The 20213-nt window shown below is 47.1% G+C and overlaps 1 protein-coding gene across 1 annotated transcript in view; it reads left to right on the top strand.

The window, feature by feature from the left end:
* Positions 1–5477: 5477 nt before the first annotated feature.
* Positions 5478–20213, top strand: part of C17H19orf12 (chromosome 17 C19orf12 homolog) — a 53791-nt gene continuing 39055 nt past the window's right edge. Inside the window, exons 1-2 of the mRNA XM_056862657.1 lie at positions 5478–5550; positions 6508–6590. Coding sequence (XP_056718635.1) covers positions 5478–5550; positions 6508–6590 — 156 coding nt within the window. The remainder of the gene's footprint in view (positions 5551–6507; positions 6591–20213) is intronic.

The raw sequence follows: 20213 nt of genomic DNA on the forward strand, positions 1-20213 counted from the left end.
GGTAGCCAGGAGAGGTCAGGAGTGGACAAAGCAGGCTCAGACCCTGGAAGAAAAAAAAAAGTTGCAGGGATGAATTATCAATGCTCCCAGACCTGGGACAGCCAATTAAGCAGCATGAAGGAAAACGGTTAATTCCTAGGAAAAGAAGGTCCAAATTTAGGAATGGCCAAGACTTGGGAAGGCCAGAGAAATATACTGATAAACATAAAAGAAGTTATTAATGCCTTACAAGAAAAAACATCCGCAGAGATTACAGGCTTAAATAAGCAAGGGTAATAGAAGAAGAGGGGAAAAATGCATAGATAGAACTGGGGAGGCAGAGCATGCATGTATATATATTTCATACTCATATAAAAATAAGCGCAAACCCACATTTTGAAGGATTTTTGCACACAAACTGGAGCCTGAATTGGGAAAGAAGGCAACCCATAAACCATATATACTCGCCACCTCACAGATACAAATAGGATACACCTATGAAGGTACGGGGTGGTCAACCAAAACCCCCCCAACCCACAAGAAATAGGTACATGGTTTTTTTTTGTGGGGGGGGGGAGAGAGAAAAATCATCCTCTGCAACCCAAATAGGATACACCTATGAAGGTATGGGGTGGTCAACCACAACCTCCCCAACCCACAAAAAATAGGTATATGGGTTTTTTTGTGGGGGGGGTAGAGAAAACTCATCCCCTGCCATCCTGAAAGGATACACCTATGAGGGTTCAGGGGTAATCAAACCCAACCCCCCCTAAAAAAATAGGTGCAGATGGGTGTTTTTTCTTGGGGGGGGGGGAGAGAAAACCCGTCCCGAGATCTTCATAGGATACACCTATGGAGGGTATAGGGGTGGTCAACCCCAACCCCTCCCAACCCACAATAGGTGCATATGGGGGGCTGCGATCCTCATAGGATACACCTACGGAGGGTACAGGGGTGGTCAACCCCAATCCCCCCAACCCACAAAAAAAGTGCATATGGGTGGGGGGAGAGAAAACCTGTCCCCTGCGATCCTCATAGGATACACCTATGAGGGTACAGGGGTGGTCAACCCCAATCCCCCCCAACCCACAAGAAGTAGGTGCAATATGGGGGGGGGGTAAAGAGAAAACCCGTCCCCTGAGATCCTCATAGGATATACCTATGAGGGTACAGGGGTGGTCAACCCCAACCCCCAAGAAATAGGTGCAACATGGGGGGGGAGAAAACCCGTCCCCTGAGATCCTCAAAGGATACGCCTATAAGGGTTCAGGGGTGGTCAACCCCAACCCCCCCAACCCCCAAGAAATAGGTGCAATATGGGGGGGGGAGAAAACCCGTCCCCTGCGATCCTCATAGGATACGCCTATAAGGTCAGGGGTGGTCAACCCCAACCCCCAAGAAATTGGTGCAATATGGGGGGGGGGGGGGGTAAAGAGAAAACCCGTCCCCTGAGATCCTCATAGGATACACCTATGAGGGTACAGGGGTGGTCAACCCCAACCCCCAAGAAATAGATGCAATATGGGGGGGGGAGAAAACCCGTCCCCTGCGATCCTCATAGGATACGCCTATAAGGTCAGGGGTGGTCAACCCCAACCCCCAAGAAATTGGTGCAATATGGGGGGGGGGGTAAAGAGAAAACCCGTCCCCTGAGATCCTCATAGGATACACCTATGAGGGTACAGGGGTGGTCAACCCCAACCCCCAAGAAATAGATGCAATATGGGGGGGGGAGAAAACCCGTCCCCTGAGATCCTCATAGGATACGCCTATAAGGTCAGGGGTGGTCAACCCCAACCCCCAAGAAATAGGTGCAACATGGGGGGGGGGAGAAAACCCGTCCCCTGAGATCCTCAAAGGATACGCCTATAAGGGTTCAGGGGTGGTCAACCCCAACCCCCCCAACCCCCAAGCAGTAGGTGCAATGTGTGGGTGGGGGAGAGAACCCCACGTCCCCTGCGACCCTCACCCTCCGGCGAGGCCCTTCCCCGAGGCGGGCCGGCGCGCGAGTGAGCGGGGCCTGTGGGCGGGCGGTCGGGCGGGAGCGCGGAAGGCGGGCCCGCCTGAGGCCTGCTGGGCTGGGCGCCTCCTCAGAGCAGAGCGCGGCAACCGCGGCGGATCCCGGCCCCGGCCAGGCCCGGCCCGCCTCTTCTCCCTTTGGGGCGGCCCGTCGGAGCCTCCCCTCCCCTCCCCGGCAGCCCGCCGCCACCGCCCCCGGCCTCGGGCCCCGGAGACCCCCATCCGGCCCAGGTGAGCGCCGGGGAGCCGCCCGGCCCAGGCCGCGCCGAGGGGAGGGGAGAGGAGGGGGCCCGCCGCGGAGGAGGGGGCGTGGCCCCGCGGAGGGAGGGGGCGTGGCTTGGGGGACGCGACGTCGCTGAGCGGGAAGGAACCGCCGCTCCCTCCCCCCTCCCCCCTCCCCCTCCCGCCCTGTGGAGGGGGGCTTCTTAGGGGGGATCTGATGGTGCCCCCCCAAAACAGGGGGTAGTGTGTGTGTGAGGGTTTCCTGAGGAGGATTTTTTTTTGGGGGGGGGGAGATCTGATGGTGCCCCCCCCCAAAGAGGGTACACCTCCACATTTCTCGCTTCCCAAATGTGGGGGTGTATTCCTGAAGGGAGGGGGGGAGAAACAGATGTGTCCCCCTAGGGTTGCCAGCTTGCCCGGAGGGGGGGGGAGAGAAAGTCCTTTGCCTTTAACAGAGGCTTAATTGGATTGTATGGATCAGTGGATGTTGAACACATGAAGCTGCCTTGTACTGAATCAGACCCTGGGTCCATCAGAGTCAGTATTGTCTACTCAGACCGGCAGCAGCTCTCCAGAGTCTCAGGCAGAGGTCCTTCACATCACCCACTTGCCTAGTCCCTTGAACTGGGGTTGCCGGGGATTGAACCTGGGACCTTCTGCATGCCAAGCAGATGCTCTACCACTGAGCCACAGCCCCTCCCTAATATGAACACATGAAGCTGCCTTATACTGAATCAGACCCTTGGTCCATCAAAGTCAGTGCTGTCTACTCCGACTGGCAGCAGCTCTCCAGGGTCTCAGGCAGAGGTCTGTTCACATTACATACCTGCCTCGTCCCATTAACTGGAGATGCTGGGGATTGAAGCTGGGACCTTCTGCATGCCAAGCAGATGCCCTACCACTGAACCACAGCCCGTCCTCCAATGCTCCACCCTTCAACGACCTGGTTGCCTATATGGTGGGGTGGCCAACCTCCAGGTGAGGCCTGGAGATCGCCCAGAATTACAGCTTATTTCCAAACTACCGAGATCAGTTTCTCCCTGGAGGGTGGGTGTGACATTGTGCCCTGCTGAGGTCCCCCCTCTCCAAACCCTGCCCTCTCCAGGCTCCACCCCAAAATCTCCAGGTATTTCCCAAGCTGGAGCTGGCAACCATATGTGACCTCCATTAAGCGTTTCAGGTAGGTTAAGAACAAAATTCGAGTCCATGGCTGAGCAGGGTTGATAGCTGTGATGCAAAATAGAAGGTCCATATGGGGATTCCAGCCTCCAGGTGGGACCTGGGGATCCCCTGGAATTACAGTTTATCTCCAAAGTACCAAGATCAGTTCCTCCCTGGAGAAAATGGCTGCTTTGGAGGGTGTGGCATTGTGCCCCACTGAGATCCCTCTCCAGGTTCCACCCCCCCCCCCAAAAAAAATCTCTAGGAATTTCCCAACCTGGAGCTGGCAACCCTACCATAGCCACATGTTAAACCTCAGTTAAAGAAAGCTCATACCCTACCAGAAAATATTTTTGTTAGTCTTTACGTGCTGCTGGACTCTTGCCCTTTTTGACTACTGCAAACAGAATAACACGGCTACCCACTGTGAATTATCTCAGTTAAAGAGATAGGGTGTTGTTTTCTGGCCTGTTGGCCACTCTGGGTGTTGGTCCTGTGGGGGGCAATGTGGTGGTGTCTCCTAGGAGGGGTATGGTGAAGGAGGTAATTCCCCAGATGGGGTGTGGCATGGGTGTCACCTGAGAGGGTGGGTGCGTGGGAGAAGATTTGAGGGAGCCTCTGGATGGGGGAGATTGTGGGGGAAGGAGTGTTAGGATTTGGGGGTGGGGAACTAGATGGGGTTGCCAGCTGCCCTGGAGAAAAATAATGCCCTGTCCCTTTAACAGAGGCTTAATTGGATGTTATTGACCAGGTGATGATGTTTACCTCCATGAACTGCAAGCATCAGCTGGCCAAGTCTGCCCATTCAGCCTCTGTTAAAGGGAGAGAACACTTTTCTCCAAGCCTGGAGTCTTTGAGGAGGAGCAATGAGAGGGTGGAAATCCTGGGGTTTATTTTTTTTGGCAGTCAAGTCACACCTGACTTGTGGTGACCCAGTAGGGTTTGAGAGGTGGTTTGCCATTGCCTGCTTCCATGTCACACCCCTGGTATTCCTTGGCGGTCTCCTATCCAAATGTTTGCCAGGGTCGAGGCTGAGAGCATGTGTCTGGCCCAAGGCCACCCAGCTAGTTTCCATGGCAGAGGGGGGATTGGAACCTGGGTTTCCCAGATCCTAGTTCGACACCTTAACCACTACATATGTGTGTGTGTGTGTGTAAAGTGCTGTCAAGTCGCAGCCGACTTATGGTGACCATAAGTTTCATGGCAAGAGACTTAACAGGTGGTTTGCCAGTGCCTTCCTCTGCACAGCAACCCTGGACTTCCTTGGTGGTCTCCCATCCAAATACTAACCAGGGCTGACCCTGTTTAGCTTCTGAGATCTGACGAGATCAGGCTACCCTGGGCCATCCAGGTCAGGGCAACCACTACATAGGGGAAGCTAATTTTCAGTTTTAGGGTATTGTTAGGTTATTTTGCCATGATCTGCTGATTTGTCTGAATTGTCTGCTTTCTTTTTCCAAAAAATGTATCTAGCCCTTTTTGTTGGGGAGATATAAGGGGAAATGGCTGTGGACTTTATGTCTCTGCAATGGAAAGGGCTGGATAATTAATTTTTTTCTTAAATGCAGGGGATTCAGAGGTTCTAGTAGATTATGCCAGAAATTATTACAAGAACAGGAGCAATTACTAGTTAACCCTCCCCCAAACCCTCTGGTGGGGGGGGGGGAGAGTGGCAGCTGGAGGGACAGAGGCCAGGAATATCAGGGGGAAACTACCATGTGGATGCTCTGTTGCCACTGCAGATTCCTCTTCATTCACAGCAGCAATGAGAGCTGCATGGAGAATCATTGTGTGGAAGCAGCCTAAAAGAAAGGGAGAAAGAGAGTGCTCCTGTTAGAACTGGAAGTTCTGTGATAGATGGAAGGTAAAAGTTAATGTAGAAATATAAAGATGGTACAGGAATTTACTTCTCAGCCCTTGGATTTCATTTCATACAAAAAGCACATTGCTTATTTGTATTTTCTCTGCTCAGAAATATGTAGGTGATTAAAAAAAAACACCTGATACATATGGTGTTTAAAAACAAACTGAACAACCAAAAAATAGCCATGTTCTTATTCAATGGAAATCTTATCTCCCCCCCCCCCCCGTAGATCATGACGTTTCTGCAACTTTTTGGGCGATTGAAATCAGTTGTTATTGGGATGGTCCATGTGAAAGCACTGCCAGGTAAATACTCTTTTCTTTTTTCTTGAAGAGCAGAAACTGATTATGATGATGAGAATATTCTGCAAAAAATGCAGAAGCTGCAAGACACCCTGGCATGTACAAAAGACATGCAAGATGAATTTGTATTTCAAAATAAAATTGCTATATTTAATGTATATAAACTTGTGTTCCCTTTTCAAAAAATGTTAGCCATTGAGCCTTTACTTAGGACTCAGTTTCCAAGACTTTCTTAATATCTAGTAACTAAGAGCAAGAGAATACATACAGGTTTTTACTGGAATGCTTTGGGTTGGATCCAACCAACTTTTCTGTTAGTGGGGAAAAAAAGAGGAAGAGTCCCCATTGGCCACCAAAAAAACCTACGCTTGGGATCTATGCGTACCATATCCATGTGTGGAAGTAATTGGGCAAGAGGGAAAACCTGGTTGGACACAACCCTTTGGTTTCAGTTCAGTGTCTTTCTGTAGTATGCTCAAGAAGCAACTAGTCCATTCTGTCCCTTGTTAAGATATATGACTTATTGGCCATTTCCCCGCCACCACCACCACCCATTTTTAATGCTTAGATACTGCTAATTTGTAAGGATTTTTTAAAAATTTGATTCTAGAAAGGGTGATGCGCAGCATGTGAAGATTGTTTGACCATGTGTCTAGGAGTCTGGCTTATGACCCATCTGTGGTGACTCCCAAATGCTACGGTGTGATTTGTGCGTATTTATTTACACCCAGAGTAGCTTACAGAGTTGTCCTCTCCTGTCCCCCATTTTATTTTCACAGCCACAACCCTATGAGGCAGGTTAGGCTGAGAGAGAGAAAGAGAGAGACAGGCCATAGGTAACCCAGTGGCGTTCCATGGCACTGCTGAGATTTGAGCCTGGGTCTCCCAAATCCTAGTCAAGAACTCTGACCACTGCCCCATGTTCTTTGTTGGTCCATCATAACATCTTTATTATTTCAGGAACACCTGGGAATACTTTGCCAGTGGCTCAGATCGCAGAAGAAGCCTGTCGGGAAGCTGAAATTTACAGGGCTGCAGGAGTTGTAAGAATTTGCAAACTCACACGCACTCTCATTCTCTCATGTTTTTTGTTACTTTTGATATTTTATGTGGTTAAACTCTGCGGGAAATCCTGCATCTGTACAAGACCTGATGATGGCGTGCTAGAAACTTTAACGTTATGTCCATATTTTGCAAATAATCACCTGGAACAGAAAGCAGTCAACTTGTTCAGAACTGAAAGACTTACTGGAAGCTTGGCATGATGCTGAGGACTGCGTCTAGTTAGCGCATGGGGCTGCATGCTTTCAGATGCAATTTATGTCTTTTGTGGTGGATAATGTGGCACATGCAAAGCTGTTGGAGGTATTGCATGAATTCTGTAACAGGCTTCATCTGGAATTGCTGTGCGTGACAGGCCTTTTCTACCGACTGAGGGGACCCACACAGCCACCTATGATTTTTGGGGAACCTGGTTTGTTTTAAACTATAAAACTCCCCCCACCCACCCAGTTACCAGGTGTTCTTAAGGTAGGATGTGTGTAGGAATGGGTTCGCTGCCGTGACACAAATTTTGTGGTGAGCAAGTAGAATATGGAGATCAAGGAGGCCGGATTTATTGATTTACAGATTGATTTATTTGCAGGCTGGTTTCAAAGAAAAGATCAGCAGCACAGGTCTCTAGGTAGTTAAAGGAGAAACCTGGCTGAGGCACATAAATGTATGGCTTCAGAGTACAATCTGAATTTTCTTTTATTTCTTTCAGGCACAAACAGGCTTTTTACTGACTAGTGGACATGTTCATGGAGGAGAGGAGTATTCATGGCTACTAGTAAAAATGGATACTAGTCATGATGCATACCTATTCTCTCCAGGATCAGAGGAGCATGCCTATTATATCGGGTGCTTTGGAACGCAGGCAAGATAAATGCTGCTGCAGTCGTCTTGTTTGTGGGCTTCCTAGAGACACCTGGTTGGCCACTGTGTGAACAGACTGCTGGACTTGATGGGCCTGGGTCTGATCCAGCAAGGATTCTCTTATGTTCTTATGAGCATGCCTAATGTATCAGGTGCTGTGGGACACAGGCAGGACAATACTGCTGCAGTTGTCTTGTTTGAGGGCTTCCTAGAGGCACCTGGTTGGCCACTGTGTGAACAGACTGCTGGACTTGATGGACCTTGGTCTGATCCAGCATAGCCTTTCTTAGCCACTAGGTTGGATCCTCTCACACGCACTGGACTCCACCCACCCCAGCCTGCCCTTTCCCAAGAGTCAGAGTAAATGATACAAGGTCTGCTCATTACCTTTGTAAGAGGATTGGTACTCTTAAATCAGCAACTGAATGTCCTGGAAGGTTAAAATGTTCCCCCACTGGTTTCTGATGTCAGACTTATGTCTGTTTAATCTTTGTTGCAGGGACTGGCCTGTTTGTCCAATGTAGAGGGTGGAAGGGCATCGCTGGCATGTGATGGCATAAATCACCTTAGAAGATGAACAGGAGAATGAATCTGAGATAGTAGGGCTGACGTTGCTGGCCCCAGTGATGGTAATGCTAGAATGTATATGAGAGCAAAGCTGGCACCTTGGTTTGTTGCAGGAATTGGTACCAGAGTCCATTCTACTGTTAAGTATTTTATCATTGCAAGTGAGAAGCTGTTTTAATTTAGCAGGCTGTCTGTAAGCAAGAGAGGGTCGCTCCCCCCAATGCCTTACGAGTAGAGTTGTCAGGTCCCTCTTCACCACCGGCGGGAGGTTTTTGGGGCAGAGCCTGAGGAAGGCAGGGTTTGGGGAGGGGACTTCAGTGCCATAGAGCCCAATTGCCAAAGCAGCCATTTTCTCCAGGTGAACCGATCTCTAACGGCTGGAGATCAGTTGTAATAGCAGGAGATCTCCAGCTAGTATCTGGAGGTTGGCACCCCTGCTTACGAGTGCTTTCTTTTTCTGATTCATGAGACTTATCATGTTGCGATTATATTTTCCAGCTGATTTTTGCAATCCATGGGTATGCGCAGGCTACAGAGATCACGTACAATAACTTTCAGCAGGGCTGAAAAAATAATATTAATTCCAAGATGCTTGCCTCAGATTTCTAGAAGCCCAATCAAGCCCAGTATTCCCAGCACTGTTCTCGTACAGATTTTTTAAAATGGCTATTATGCTTTGTGCTGTCTAGGAGGTGAACCTTTTAATCAGAGGTTGTATCGGGCTCCTTTCTAGGACATTCCATTTACTTGAAACTCCTCGAACGTAGGATTTATGAGCCGGAAGATATGTGAATATTGTCCTGCCCTTCTTTCTCACCTTCCTAACCTCTTCTAGGTATTAAACTATAAGCGCAATGCGTGGTAAAATCCTTGCAGGTTACACGCACCCCCCCCACACACTTCAGATGTAACCTGCCAAATGCAGCAAGAATGAATACGTGTCAAAGAACCGCTTAATGAAATAGTTCAGATGGGTCAAGCAAGTGATCTGTGCTTCAATTGCAGGCCGAGCAACTTCAACCTTCTCTCTCACAGATCAGTAGCCTCAGTAGGAAATTTCCCTTTTCTCATAGTGTCTTGTTAGTGTAGCTGAGTGCTCCGTTTTGAGGATTCAGAAGAGACGCGAGGAAAACATCCAAAGAGAGCTCCGACCCTTTTGGTAGAGCATATGCTTTTACATGCATAAGGCTCTGCGTTCAATCCCTGGCTTCCCCGATTTAAAAGATCGCAATGGGTACTGGGAAACACTTGTCTTTGCCCGAGACAACACAATCCTGCCTGTCAGAATAAATAAAATGGGCCAGCGGTCTTGACCACTAAAGAAGGCAACTTTGTAAGTTTATGGAGAACACGTTTGTATAGAATGTTTATGGGGAGGGGCTGTGGCTCAGTGGTAGAACATTTGCTTGGCATGCAGAAGGTCCCAGGTTCAATCCCTGGCATCTCCAGTTAAAGGGACTGGGCAGGTAGGTGATGTGAAAGACCTTTGCCTGAGACCCTGGAGAGCCACTGCCAGTCTGTGTAGACAATACTGACTTTGATGGACCATGGGTCTGATTCAGTATAAGGCAGCTTCATGTGTTCATGGTTTAATTTTGGGGAGGGGCTGTGGCTCAGTGGTAGAGCATCTGCTTGGCATGCAGAAGGTCCCAGGTTCAATCCCCAGCATCTCCAGTTAAAGGGACTAGGCAAGTAGGTGATGTGAAAGACCCCTGCCTGAGACCCTGAAGAGCTGCTGCCAGTCTGAGTAGACAATACTGACTTTGATGGACCAAGGGTCTGGTTCAGTAGAAGGCAGCTTCTTGTGTTCAACACGTTATGTTTGTTTGTGGTGCAGCGTTAAGATTTTGCAGGACAGTTGGCGTTTCTGACTCAAAAGCTGTGTGTCCAAATTGCAGCTTTCACCTGTCTCTTCAGGTTCCCAAACAACAACTTTCCCGTGATGTGTCTTTTCGACAGCAAGTGCTCTTTTGCCGTGCAAATATAGAAGGCAAGACCTGAAAGGCCACTGTCAGCCAGAGGCAACGACAGTCAGGTACCCAGCAAGTTGAATTTCCAGTGGCCCTCTGTCGTTGCAGTAATTTTCATAGGTCGGCGGATTTTTTAACAAGGTGCATGTCCTTTTAAAAGGTCAGGGTACATTTTACACATTACATTGCACCCCTACCCTTGCGTTGTCACACATTTTCCTCTTCAATCTGCCCGCAGTAGAAAATATAAATTGCTGGCATGGCAGTAATGCGGTGCCCTAGTATCCAGCCTTCCAGTAGGACTTAAACGGACCAGCGGTCTCTGCTTCTGGTATTATTGTCTGGCTGGTTTTTATTGGAAGCAGATTATTTTTGTCGTTAGGCATTCCGCGGAGGTTCGTAAATTCATACTGCTTTACAACTGGAATCAGGTTGAATCAAAGGTCTAACTTTAAAGCTGGCAAAAAGGCAAAGTTCGTCTGAAGGGTGTATGTGAAGACAAGAACCGGCGAACTCAGAAAGGTACTTGAGAGAGATGGCTTGTAATGAAATGGAAAGGTTTTTAAAAAATCAGGAATAAACTCTGAACTGGGAATGGGATAGATTTGCATGTGGCCATGAAGTAGAGATGAAGAAAGAATGAGGCATGTTTAGGCATACATAGTTTTTCTTGTTCTTCCAGCAATTATGGAGGACGTGCAGTTCCCAGAAACTTTCCCACCCAGGCCCTGCTTGGTCCTAGACTCCCCTCCGCTTCAACAATTAACACATTTCATGTGCCACTAGTCTACACTCACTCAGCTTCTATCAGGATTTTACGGAATTAGCATCTTTTTTTCCCTTCTTGTGTTTTCCCCCATAAAACCTTGCTCCAAATATCTTGCATTTTAAGCTATTGGTGACATTAAGAAAAAGGAGTGGTAAGATGTGATCCCAGTATAGACTGCAAAAGACATTATTTGGAGATAATGCCTTTTCATGGATGGATACCATGACCCTAAAGCAGGGGTGGGGAACCTTTTTTCCACCAAGGACTATTTGGATATTTATAACATTTATAACATCATTTGTGGGCCATACAGAATTATCAACTTAAAAATTAGATGACCAAGCCCCAAGCAGGCAGCTGCCCCAGAAGACACTCCCCCCCGGCGCACGGGCAAGCAGGCAGGTATCCAACCAGAGACGCACTCGCCCACCTGGTGGCACAGGATGGTCTGTTGCACCAGCCGGGCGTAGACGTCCAGCCTCATGCCGGAGTTGCTCCTGCTCCGCATGGTCGAGGCTGGATTCTACAGCCAGCTCCTGCTACCTCTGCCTACAGGGATGAAATGAGGACACACTGGCTAAGAACTCGTCCCACCCCCAGCGCATTCTGGCCCTGCCTCCTTTAAACCCTCCATTGTTGCCACTTCCGCCCCCAGCCCTCTTGTAGTACAGAGGGAATACGTTTCTCCATGGCCCTTGTGGGATAGGGTTAACACAGTTTCTCGGGCGCTCCTAGCATCTCCATAGCTAACAACTCTTCTGCAAGGGGGAAAAAAGGTTCCTTTTCTCGGCAAAACAAACTCACATCTACCTTGAATAGAGGCTATTCCTGTCCGCAGGAGGGGGCGGATCACCAGTCTTAGATCCTTCTGAGCTAGAGATCTGCCAGGACCCACGAAGGGCCAGACCAAATGATTTTGTGGGCCTTAAACGACCCCCGGGCCTGACATTCCCTACCCCTGCCCTAAAGCATAGCCCGCTGCCGGTCTGAGTAGACAATACTGACTTCGATGGACCAAGGGTCTGATTCAGTATAAGGCAGCTTCATGTGTTCATGTCTGTGCCACCATCCACCCAAATAGGGTCCCCAACGTGGCACAGATATGTTTTTACTGTGGCACATCTGCCCGCAGCAAGTTAATTACATCAGAGTAATGCCCTGGTTTGTGTGATGTTGCAATAAGGCTTGAAAACTGGAAAGGCAAAACTTTGGGGCAGATAAAGACCGCCTACATGATGAGTAATGTTATTAGAAATATTGGTACGTGTGCCCTGTTGGTCGGAGATGGCAGAGAGACATGGGTAAGAAGGGGAGGGGCCATGGCTCAGTGGTAGAGCATCTGCTTGGCATGCAGAAGGTCTCAGGTTCAATCCCCAGCATCTCCAGTTAAAGGGATGAGGCAAGCAGGTGATGTGAAAGACCTCTGCCTGAGATCCTGGAGAGCGGCTGCCGATCTGAGTACACAATACTGACTTTGATGGACCACGGGTCTGATTCAGTATAAGGCAGCTTCATGTGCTATTGGGTTGCCAAGAGGGCAACAGAGATGTGGTGAGATGACCTTATGTGACTCGTACATGGAATATTATTAGTCAGCCCTGAAGCTGCATTCTGTATGAATTAAGTATATAGTTTCATGGAGTTGTGGAACACATACAGTGGGCACTATCCTACCCCCATGTGCAAAAAGCAGAGCCTACCCATGTTCCTCTCCATTGCTGCAGCTTTTCAAACCCCACAGAAAAATATTTGCTTATTGACCACTGGAACCCAACAAGAAAACCAGCCGTTAGTGGAAAACACCCATATACTTGCTAATATTTTTTTCAGTAACCATGTGGACTAGAATGTTTCTGATGAAACCTGAGGATCTCAGAGGTCTAGCAGACATTTGATTTTGAGCTAGAGCTTGTTGCATACCATTATGGGTAAATCTTCGCAGTGTTGTGGCCAGTGTGGGGGAAATCACTTTTCTAGTGTTGCTGTAGAGTCCTTTTAGACAGCTGAGGCACCGTGTAATGGTGGTGTATTTCTACAGAATTCAGGGTGGGATCTATGCTAAAGGGACTGTGAACAGCTGCCTTTTGGTAGGTATAATTCTTTCCCGGCCCCTTTAAATTTTTTGCTGAAACTGTGAAGCAGCATAGAAAGGATTACAAGGAAGTCTTCCCATTTCAAAAGTGGTATGCAGACATGACTGATGAAAGCAGATCCTCAGGGTTTTTTTTAGAAGGTGGCTTGTCTGATGCATTAGTGTTTTTTTTTTAAAAGAAAGAAGCATAATAAATATGGAAGATTTATAATGTTGGAGCATATTAATGAAAACAAGTGAATGCTCAGACATGAGGCCATCTGTGCTGAAAAACTGTAGTTGCTATATGCTTGTTTTGCCAAACACAATCAAATTGCCACGACAAGATTATATGCAGCGACATATTTCGGAGAGTTTAGAACCCTCTCAATTTTGCGGTGTTCTGCTTTCATGTTTATTAAGGGGAAATATAGCAACATTATTGCTTTTATGCAGGTGCTGAACTTTTTTGTTCCATATTTGCTCTTGCATAAAATATTTGCAGCTAAGCATCAGTTTCCCCAGGGAGCCAGCGTGGTGTAGTGGCTAAGAGCAGTGGACTCTAATCTGGAAACCCGGGTCTGAAAGCAGAGGGAAAAGATGGTAGCTATTATATTAACAAAGTTATAAGCGCATTGACCCAGCTGGATCAGACCACTAGTCCATCTAGTGCAGCATCCTGTTCCACCCGGCGGCCAACCAGCTTTCCTGGAGGGCTAAGAAACAGGACATAAAGGCCAGTTAGAAGAAGAAGAGTTGGTTTTTATATGCCGCTTTTCTCTACCACTTAAGGAAGAATCAAACCGGCTTACAATCACCTTCCCCTCCCCACAACAGACACCCTGTGTGGTAGGTGAGGCTGAGAGAGCTCTAACAGAGCTGTGACTAGCCCAAGGCCACCCAGCTGGCTTCATGCGTAGGAGTGGGGAAACCAACCCGGCTCACCAGATTAGCCTCTGATGCTCATGTGGAGGAGTGGGGAATCAAACTCGGTTCTCCAGATTAGAGTCCACCGTTCTATACCGCTGCTCTTAACCACTACACCACACTGGCTCTGATTTAGGGTTGCTCCCCCTCCCCAGGCTCCACCCACAAATCTCCAGGATTTTCTGAACCTGGAGTTGGCATTCCTAAGGCCAATGACTTCCCCTAGTTTTCCTCCTGCCAATGATATTCAGAGGTTTGCTGCCTCTGAATATAGAGGCATGAAAATATGGAATATGGAACAATTTATTTTAAAACACTAAGAGTAAATACGAACAATCCTAAGGTCTACCTAGAATCTCACTCTGTTTATTCAGTGGGGCTTACTTTCAGGAAGGTGGGGTTGCACACAAAATAAGACAAACAGGGAAATATTACCTAGTGGTGGGGAACCCTCTCCCCCATAAACATAGACCCTTCTTCTGTCATTTCCCTGTAGTTAGAACAAAAGAAAGGCCATGCTGGATCAGACCCAGGCCCATCAAGTCCAGCAGTCTGTTCACACAGTGGCCAACCAGGTGCCTCTAGGAAGCCCACAAACAAGACTTTGACTGCAGCAGCATTATCCTGCCTGTGTTCCAGTCCACCTAAGATAATGGGCATGCTCCTCTGATCCTGGAGAGAATATGTATACATCATGGCTAATATCTAGTAGATTCAGGTATTTCCAGATTAGATGGAGTTTTGTCCGTGCAATCCTTTGTTGAGCTAGAGTGGAGTGAGACGGGACTCTATTCTAAAGTGCTAAAAACAACATACAGTTAAATATTTGAGCAAAGGGACTTTTGTGGGCAAACACATTCGTTTTCTGATGAGGCTCATGTGGTTTAGGATCTTTCTACTGGTGGAAGAGACTGCTACAGCAATAAAATGTAAAATCCTATTGATTTTCTAATGGGTCTATAAATAGTACACACAATTGGCTGTTCTCGAAAGGATAATGTCAGAGGCTTTCATTTTCAATTTTTTAATGGATAAGAAGCGGTTTTATATTTTTCACCTAAGTGCTGCCAAAAGAATTTAAAGACGTTTTGAAAATAGTGATGGTTTGCTATTTGGGCTTCCAGCCGTAGAAAGCATGTCGGTAGTCTAAATCATTCAAGGCACAGTGCTGACTTATGGAAGTCAATAAAAGACAGCCAATCTCCATTAAGGAATCCTGAATTCAAATCTGAATGTTGCTGGTATCTTGGGTTCAGTATAGGGTTGCCAACTGCCAGGTACTAGCTGGAGATCTCCCGCTATTACAACTGATCTCCAGGCAATAGAAATCAGTTCACCTGGAGAAAAATGGCTGCTTTGGCAATTGGACTCTATGACATTGAAGTCCCTCCCCTCCCCAAACCCCGCCCTCCTCAGGCTCCACCCAAAAAATATCCTGCTGGTGGCGAAGAGGGACCTGGCAACCCTAGTTCAGTATCAGTATATGGAAATGGAGAAGCAACATGGCCTAGCAGACACTATTGGATTTGGGTGTGGAGACTGAAGTTGAATGTCTGCTCAGCTGTAAGTCGCCACAAAGCCTCGATAATTTACTTTCTCTTTTTATCTCAGTCTTCAAGAAATGCGGTGACCTACCTCACAGTTTGCGTGGGAAGACCAACTGCGTTAATCTTAAATTTGAGTTAATTATTATAAATAACTACTGCCACTTTATCCATTTCTAGTATTTAGTAACAGCGACCAAAAAAAGTCCCCCAGGTGGTTCACCAGATAATAAAACCATTTATGAATTTTTTAAAAGAACAACACAGGAAAGCACTGTTTTAAATGCTTCAAAACGATATTTGGAGGAACGGTTGAACAGGGAGATCATGCCACAGTTCCCAAAGTTACATCTGAAAATGCCCTGTTATCACTGGAAACCAGTACTCTGAAGAATGGCTCCTAGAAGAGCATCTCAGTAGCTGAACTTAAAGCTGTACAGGAGAAGAGGACAGCCCAGGTCGAGTGAAGCTGTAGCTGTCAAAACCAGGCAGTCTGCTGTTTGAGCTGGGTCTGGAAGTGAACCAGAAATGAATGCACATGGCCTAGAACTAGTACTATCTAGGGTTTCCAACTATGAGTTGGGAAATTCCTGGAGATGTGGAGGAATAGAGCCTGGAGAGGGCAGTTTTTGAGACGAGACCTCAGCAGGGTATAACGCCATTGAGTCCACCCGTTCAAGCAATCGTTTTCTCCAGGGGAACTGATCTTTGTTGTCTGGGGATAGGGTTGCCAGACCCCCGCAGGGGGGCAGGAAATCTCCCACTTTGGGTCCCCTCCCCTGGTGCCATCCGGCTGGCGGGGATCTTACCAGGCGCAAAATGAGGCCTAGGCCTCAAAGTCATCGGTCCGGAAGTGACATCATCACGTCGCTGTCAAAGGAAACGCCCTGGCATTTGAGCAAAACTCTATGGTAAAAACAGCTTCTACCATAGAGTTTTTGTCCAAATACCAGAGCATCTCCCTCATCATTGTGCCTAGGCCTCATTTTGCGCCTTGTGAGACCCCCAACCACCCACCCTTTCCCTGCCGGTTGACGGGGTACCTGGCAACCCTATCTGGGGATCAGTTGTAATTCTGGAAGTTCGCCAGGTCCCACCTGGAGGTTGGCAACCCTATGAGCCATCCTTGCCCCAAAGACTGATGGTAGCACATCGTACCAGTTGACGCTTCCGGGCTATTGTATGTATTTGTTATATTTCTGTGCTGCCTCTTAAGAGTCCTGCTCAGGGCAACTTACAATTTAAAACCACAATATTAAAACAAAAGCCCTTAACATACAAAAGCCCTGCATAGAGAACATCACTGTAGTCCAGTCTCCAAGGCATCAGTGTGTGTGGGTTCCACCAAGTCACATCCAACTTATAGCAACCCTGTAGAGTTTTCAAGGCAAGAGACATTCAGAGGTGGTTTTGCCATTGCCTGCCTCCGCGCCACAACTCTGATATTCCTTGGAGGTCTCCCATCCAAATCCTAACTGGGATTGACACTGCTTAGGGGCTATGGCTCAAGGGTAGAGCATCTGCTTGGCATGCAGAAGGTCCCAGGTTCAGTCCCCGGCTTCTCCAGGTAAAGGGACTAGGCAAGTAGGTGTGAAAGACCTCTGCCTGAGCCCCTGGAGAGCCGCTGCTGGTCTGAGTAGACAGTACTGACTTCGATTGACCAAGGGTTTGATTCAGTATAAGGCAGCTTCATGTTAGCATCTGAGATCTGAAGAGATCAGGCTAGCCTGGGGCTATCCAAATCAGGACAAGGCATCAGTAGCAGTGGACAAGTCTCACTCTTGCAAACAGTCAATCAGTAGAAACTGGAAAATGCACTCTATGGCATGGCTGTCACCCGAAAACAGAGCCGTACTCCTGGGTCTTGATTTCGTACCCTTTTTTTGTTGGTGGAATGCAGGAGGGAAAACAAAATTCCAGCTATTTCGAGTCGGCATCTTCTGTCCCGATCCGCATTAATTTTCTTTTGAGTCTCTTCAAACTGAAGCCGATGCTCCGTATTCCATTGAGATAATTAAGGTTTGACTTGATGGCACGTACTTGAAAATGAAGGTTACAAATTAATGTTTCCTTGCTCTTTAGATTTTGTTCAAAATTAGTATAATTGAACTCAAGCTTAATACTTTATATGATTGCTTTACAAAAGTCACGGTTCTGATCAGAGGTGCTTTTTTTTAATAAACGGCTATTTGTACTTACACACTCTAGCTAACAACTATTGCTAGTGAGGAAAAAGTAGTTTTGACTCAGGTGTGTTTAATATTAGTATTACTCCATGTCTTAACTATGTTATAAGTCCATTCCATGCATATAACTTGCCAGCGTGCTTGCGGTGTGGTGGCATTGTTCTGGAACAGTGGTTAATATACTGCAAGACCTAAGCAGGGGTCTGTGGTTCAGTGGTAGAGCGTTTGCTTGGCATGCAGAAGGTCCCCTGTTCAATCCCCAGCATCTCCAGTTAAAGGGACTAGGCAAGTAGGTGATGTGAAAGACCTCTGCCTGAGATCCTGGAGAGCTGCTGCCGGTCTGAGTAGACAATACTGACTTTGATGGACCAAGGGTCTGATTCAGTATAAGGCAGCTTCCTGTGTTCATCACTCATGTGTCCCCAGCATGGTGCCTGCGGACAGGATGGTGCCCACTGAAATCTTTCCTGGTGCCTGCCAAGGGTTTTTAGAAGGTGGGTGGGGCCAATTAGGGGTATTGCCTAGCGGAGCTTCTGATTGGCCATTGGAGATCTGAGTGGCTGCGCAGATTAAAATAATGTTGGTTCTTGTAGGTTATCCGGGCTTTGTAACCGTGGTCTTGGAATTTTCTTTCCTGACGTTTCGCCAGCAACTGTGGCAGGCATCTTCAGAGTAGTAACACTGAAGGACAGTGTCTCTCAGTGTCAAGGGTGTAGGAAGAGTAATATATAGTCAGAAAGGGGTTGGGTTTGAGCTGAGTATTGTCCTGCAAAAGTATTGTCCTGTAAGTATCAAGATAATGTGCTAATGAGGGTATGGTATGTTAATATGGAACCATTGTATCCTGAAGTGATCTGTTAATGTGTGTAATCCAAAACTAATCTGTATGGCTATTGTTGAATGTTGTCTTTGTCTGGAGGTTTTTCAGGGCAGGAAGCCAAGCCTTATTCATTCTTAAACTCTCCTCTTTTCTGTTAAAGTTGTGCTGATGTTTATGAATTTCAATGAGAAGCCATTGAAATTCATAAACATCAGCACAACTTTAACAGAAAAGAGGAGAGTTTAAGAATGAATAAGGCTTGGCTTCCTGCCCTGAAAAACCTCCAGACAAAGACAACATTCAACAATAGCCATACAGATTAGTTTTGGATTACACACATTAACAGATCACTTCAGGATACAATGGTTCCATATTAACATACCATACCCTCATTAGCACATTATCTTGATACTTACAGGACAATACTTTTGCAGGACAATACTCAGCTCAAACCCAACCCCTTTCTGACTATATATTACTCTTCCTACACCCTTGACACTGAGAGACACTGTCCTTCAGTGTTACTACTCTGAAGATGCCTGCCACAGTTGCTGGCGAAACGTCAGGAAAGAAAATTCCAAGACCACGGTTACACAGCCCGGATAACCTACAAGAACCAATGAACTCTGACCGTGAAAGCCTTCGACAATATTTTAAAATAATGTTGTTTCACTGGCATCTGCCACTACAGTGTTGATTCTTATTCTCTTTCACTCCTCTTTCCCAATGTATTTTTAGAAATTACTTCTGTTGTCCTCTGCACTTGAGCATCTTCTCTGTCTGTGTGTGTGTGTGAGGGGGGTCTGCCTCCCATGGTGGCCATTTTGGGGTCATGCCCACCACCCTATGTCAGAATTCCAAAGGTGCTCCCAGGCTCAAAAAGCTTGGGGACCACTCACCTACAGCATGCCAATTGTAACAGGCTGCAGTTGCAGGAGGTTCGAGTAAAAGGAAAGTTTCACCAACCAAATAAGTTGCTGAAGTTACACCATTATAGTTGGTAGAGCCCTGACTTGGATAGCCCCAGGCTAGCCTGATCTGGTCGGAACTTAGAAGCTAAGCAGGGTCGACCCTGGCAAGTATTTGGATGGGAGACATTTAAGGAATACCAGGGTCATGACGTGGTGGCAGGCAATGGCAAACCACCTCTGGACGTCTCTTACCTCACCTGCGGCTTATTTTTCTCATCTTGAGCCTATTAATTATAGGAAGGCCTTTACCCTTGCCAGATGCCAGGCCCTACCATCAGCTGTTAGAGAAGGGAAATATAAGAAGATTCCTAGATCAGAGAGGTTTTGTCTGTGTGGGACAGGGGACATTGAAACCATCGAACACGCACTGATATGTTGCCCATTCTACCACAAAGTTAGATCAAAGCTTATTTCCCCCTTTTTTGGTAAATTCCCTGAAGAGTCAGTTGAGCTTTTGGCAAAGATGCTCCTATTAGGAGAAGATCCTCAGCTTAGGGTCCAAACTGTCAGGTTCTGCGCTGTTGCTATTAAAATACACAGAACTTTATTAGAGAATGATTGTTAAAATATTTTGTAATTGATAAATTTTAAGGTGATAATTTTAATCAGGGGTTGTTTTTATTGACCTTACACCTTTATTTGTATGGGCAGTCTGTGATTCTGCAGTGCAAAACTATTGAGTCTGGACACTTTGATGTGTCGGCATGTAATTGGTCAGTTGACCGTATTAATAAATTTGATTTGATTTGGACATCTCTTACCTTGAAAACCCCACCAAGGGTCTCCATAAGTCAGCTGTGTCTTGATGGCAAAAACAAACAAAAAAACCCTAGCCTACAGGAAATGAAATAAGACCATGATGAGGGAGGACAACATGCATAAATTTCTGCTGAGAGAGTTTTGCTACATTGGATATAGTGGGAT

The sequence above is a fragment of the Euleptes europaea genome, chromosome 17, assembly GCF_029931775.1.
Source record: "Euleptes europaea isolate rEulEur1 chromosome 17, rEulEur1.hap1, whole genome shotgun sequence".
In the NCBI taxonomy this organism is placed as follows: Eukaryota; Metazoa; Chordata; class Lepidosauria; order Squamata; family Sphaerodactylidae; genus Euleptes; species Euleptes europaea.